General features: G+C 38.5%; 1 protein-coding gene across 1 annotated transcript; it reads left to right on the top strand.

Annotated features, from left to right (window-relative positions):
* The first annotated feature begins 744 nt into the window (after positions 1-744).
* Positions 745-1,837, top strand: LOC101648731 (zinc finger Ran-binding domain-containing protein 2-like). The gene has a single exon (XM_030886145.2). It carries the CDS (start codon positions 745-747, stop codon positions 1,702-1,704), a length of 960 nt encoding a protein of 319 aa, XP_030742005.1. The 3' UTR covers positions 1,705-1,837.
* The last annotated feature ends 7 nt before the right edge of the window (positions 1,838-1,844 follow it).

Genomic DNA, 1,844 nt, shown 5'->3' on the forward strand with positions numbered 1-1,844 from the left:
CTCCCAGCATTACTTTAAAAGCTAAAACAAATGAACAACAAAAATAATAATAATAACAAAAAAACAATTGCTTACAACAATGTAGAAAGAGTAGAATCTTCACACACTGCCATTCAGACTATATAACAGTGCAACTGCTGTGGAAACAGTATAGAACTTTCTTAAAAATTTGGAAATAGAAATACCAAGCGATATGGAAACTCACTACTAGGTCTATGTACCATAGTTTGTTTATCCATTTTTCTATTGATGGACCTTTAGGTTGTTCCCATCATTAGGCTATTGTGAATAGTGTTGTAGTTAACATATGAATCTATTCATGTAATGGCTCTTATTTCTCTTGGATGTACATACTGTGTTCATTAGAGCACTATTCAAACAGCAAAATGATCAAAACAACCTAAGTGCCCATCAATAGAAGAATGGATAAACAATTATATATATATATACACACACACACACAAACTGTATATATACACATATAATTACAATGGAAACATATGCAACATAAAATAATAACGATGAATTTGCTAAATATTTCATAACATGGATGAACCTGAAGGACATTATGCTGAGTGAAATAAGTAAATCACACACACAAAATAATACTAACTGTATGAGAACACGATATAAAAAGACATGAAAAGGTTTTTACACCCAAAAAGAAACATTCTGGAGAAAGCCCCTGGCCCTCTTCCTCCTGTGCAGACGTAGCTGCGGGTGGCTGTGGTTTCGGCGGCCAAGATGTCGACCAAGAATTTCCGAGTCAGTGACGGGGACTGGATTTGCCCTGACAAAAAGTGTGGAAACGTAAATTTTGCTAGAAGAACCAGCTGTAATCGATGTGGACGAGAGAAAACAACTGAAGCCAAGATGATGAAAGCTGGGGGCACTGAAATAGGAAAGACGCTGGCAGAAAAAAGCCGAGGCCCATTTAGTGCTAATGACTGGCAGTGTAAAACTTGCAGTAATGTGAATTGGGCCAGAAGATCAGAATGTAATATGTGTAATACTCCAAAATATCCTAAGTTAGAAGAAAGAACAGGCTATGGTGGAGGTTTTAATGAAAGAGAAAATGTTGAGTACATAGAAAGAGAAGAATCTGATGGTGAATATGATGAGTTTGGATGTAAAAAGAAAAAATACAGAGGAAAGGCTGTTGGTCCTGCATCTATTTTAAAGGAAGTTGAAGATAAAGAATATGAGGGAGGAGAAGAGGATGAGGATGAAGATCTTTCTAAATATAAATTAGATGAGGATGAGGATGAAGGTGATGCTGATCTGTCAAAATATAATCTTGATGCCAGTGAAGAAGATACTAATAAAAAGAAGTCCAATAGACGAAGTCGCTCAAAGTCTCGATCTTCACATTCACGATCTTCATCACGCTCATCCTCCCCCTCAAGTTCAAGGTCTAGGTCCAGGTCCCGTTCAAGAAGATCTTCCAGTTCACAGTCAAGATCTCGTTCCAGTTCCCGAGAACATTCGAGATCTCGTGGGTCGAAATCAAGATCCAGCTCCAGGTCCCACAGGGGCTCTTCTTCCCCAAGAAAAAGATCTTATTCAAGTTCATCATCTTCTCCTGAGAGGAACAGGAAGAGAAGTTGCTCTAGATCATCTTCTTCTGGTGATCGCAAAAAAAGACGAACAAGATCAAGGTCACCCGGAAGCCAGGTGATTGGTGAAAACACTAAACAACCCTGAACCCAGGGCCAACCCCTACGGAACACCAGTACTTTACCCAGGCACCACAGGTCATCTTCTGGATCGTCTCATTCTGGTTCCCGTTCAAGTTCAACAAAGAAATGATGTATTAAAATCTACATCTTAAAAAAAAATTCAGT

This window comes from Echinops telfairi, unplaced genomic scaffold (genome assembly GCF_000313985.2).
Source record: "Echinops telfairi isolate 266 unplaced genomic scaffold, ASM31398v2 ScPeMD7_443;HRSCAF=831, whole genome shotgun sequence".
NCBI lineage: Eukaryota > Metazoa > Chordata > Mammalia > Afrosoricida > Tenrecidae > Echinops > Echinops telfairi.

Bases quoted from the DNA above. Each gene is read 5' to 3' on its own strand.
- LOC101648731 (XM_030886145.2), top strand. From the start codon at position 745: ATGTCGACCAAGAATTTCCGAGTCAGTGACGGGGACTGGATTTGCCCT.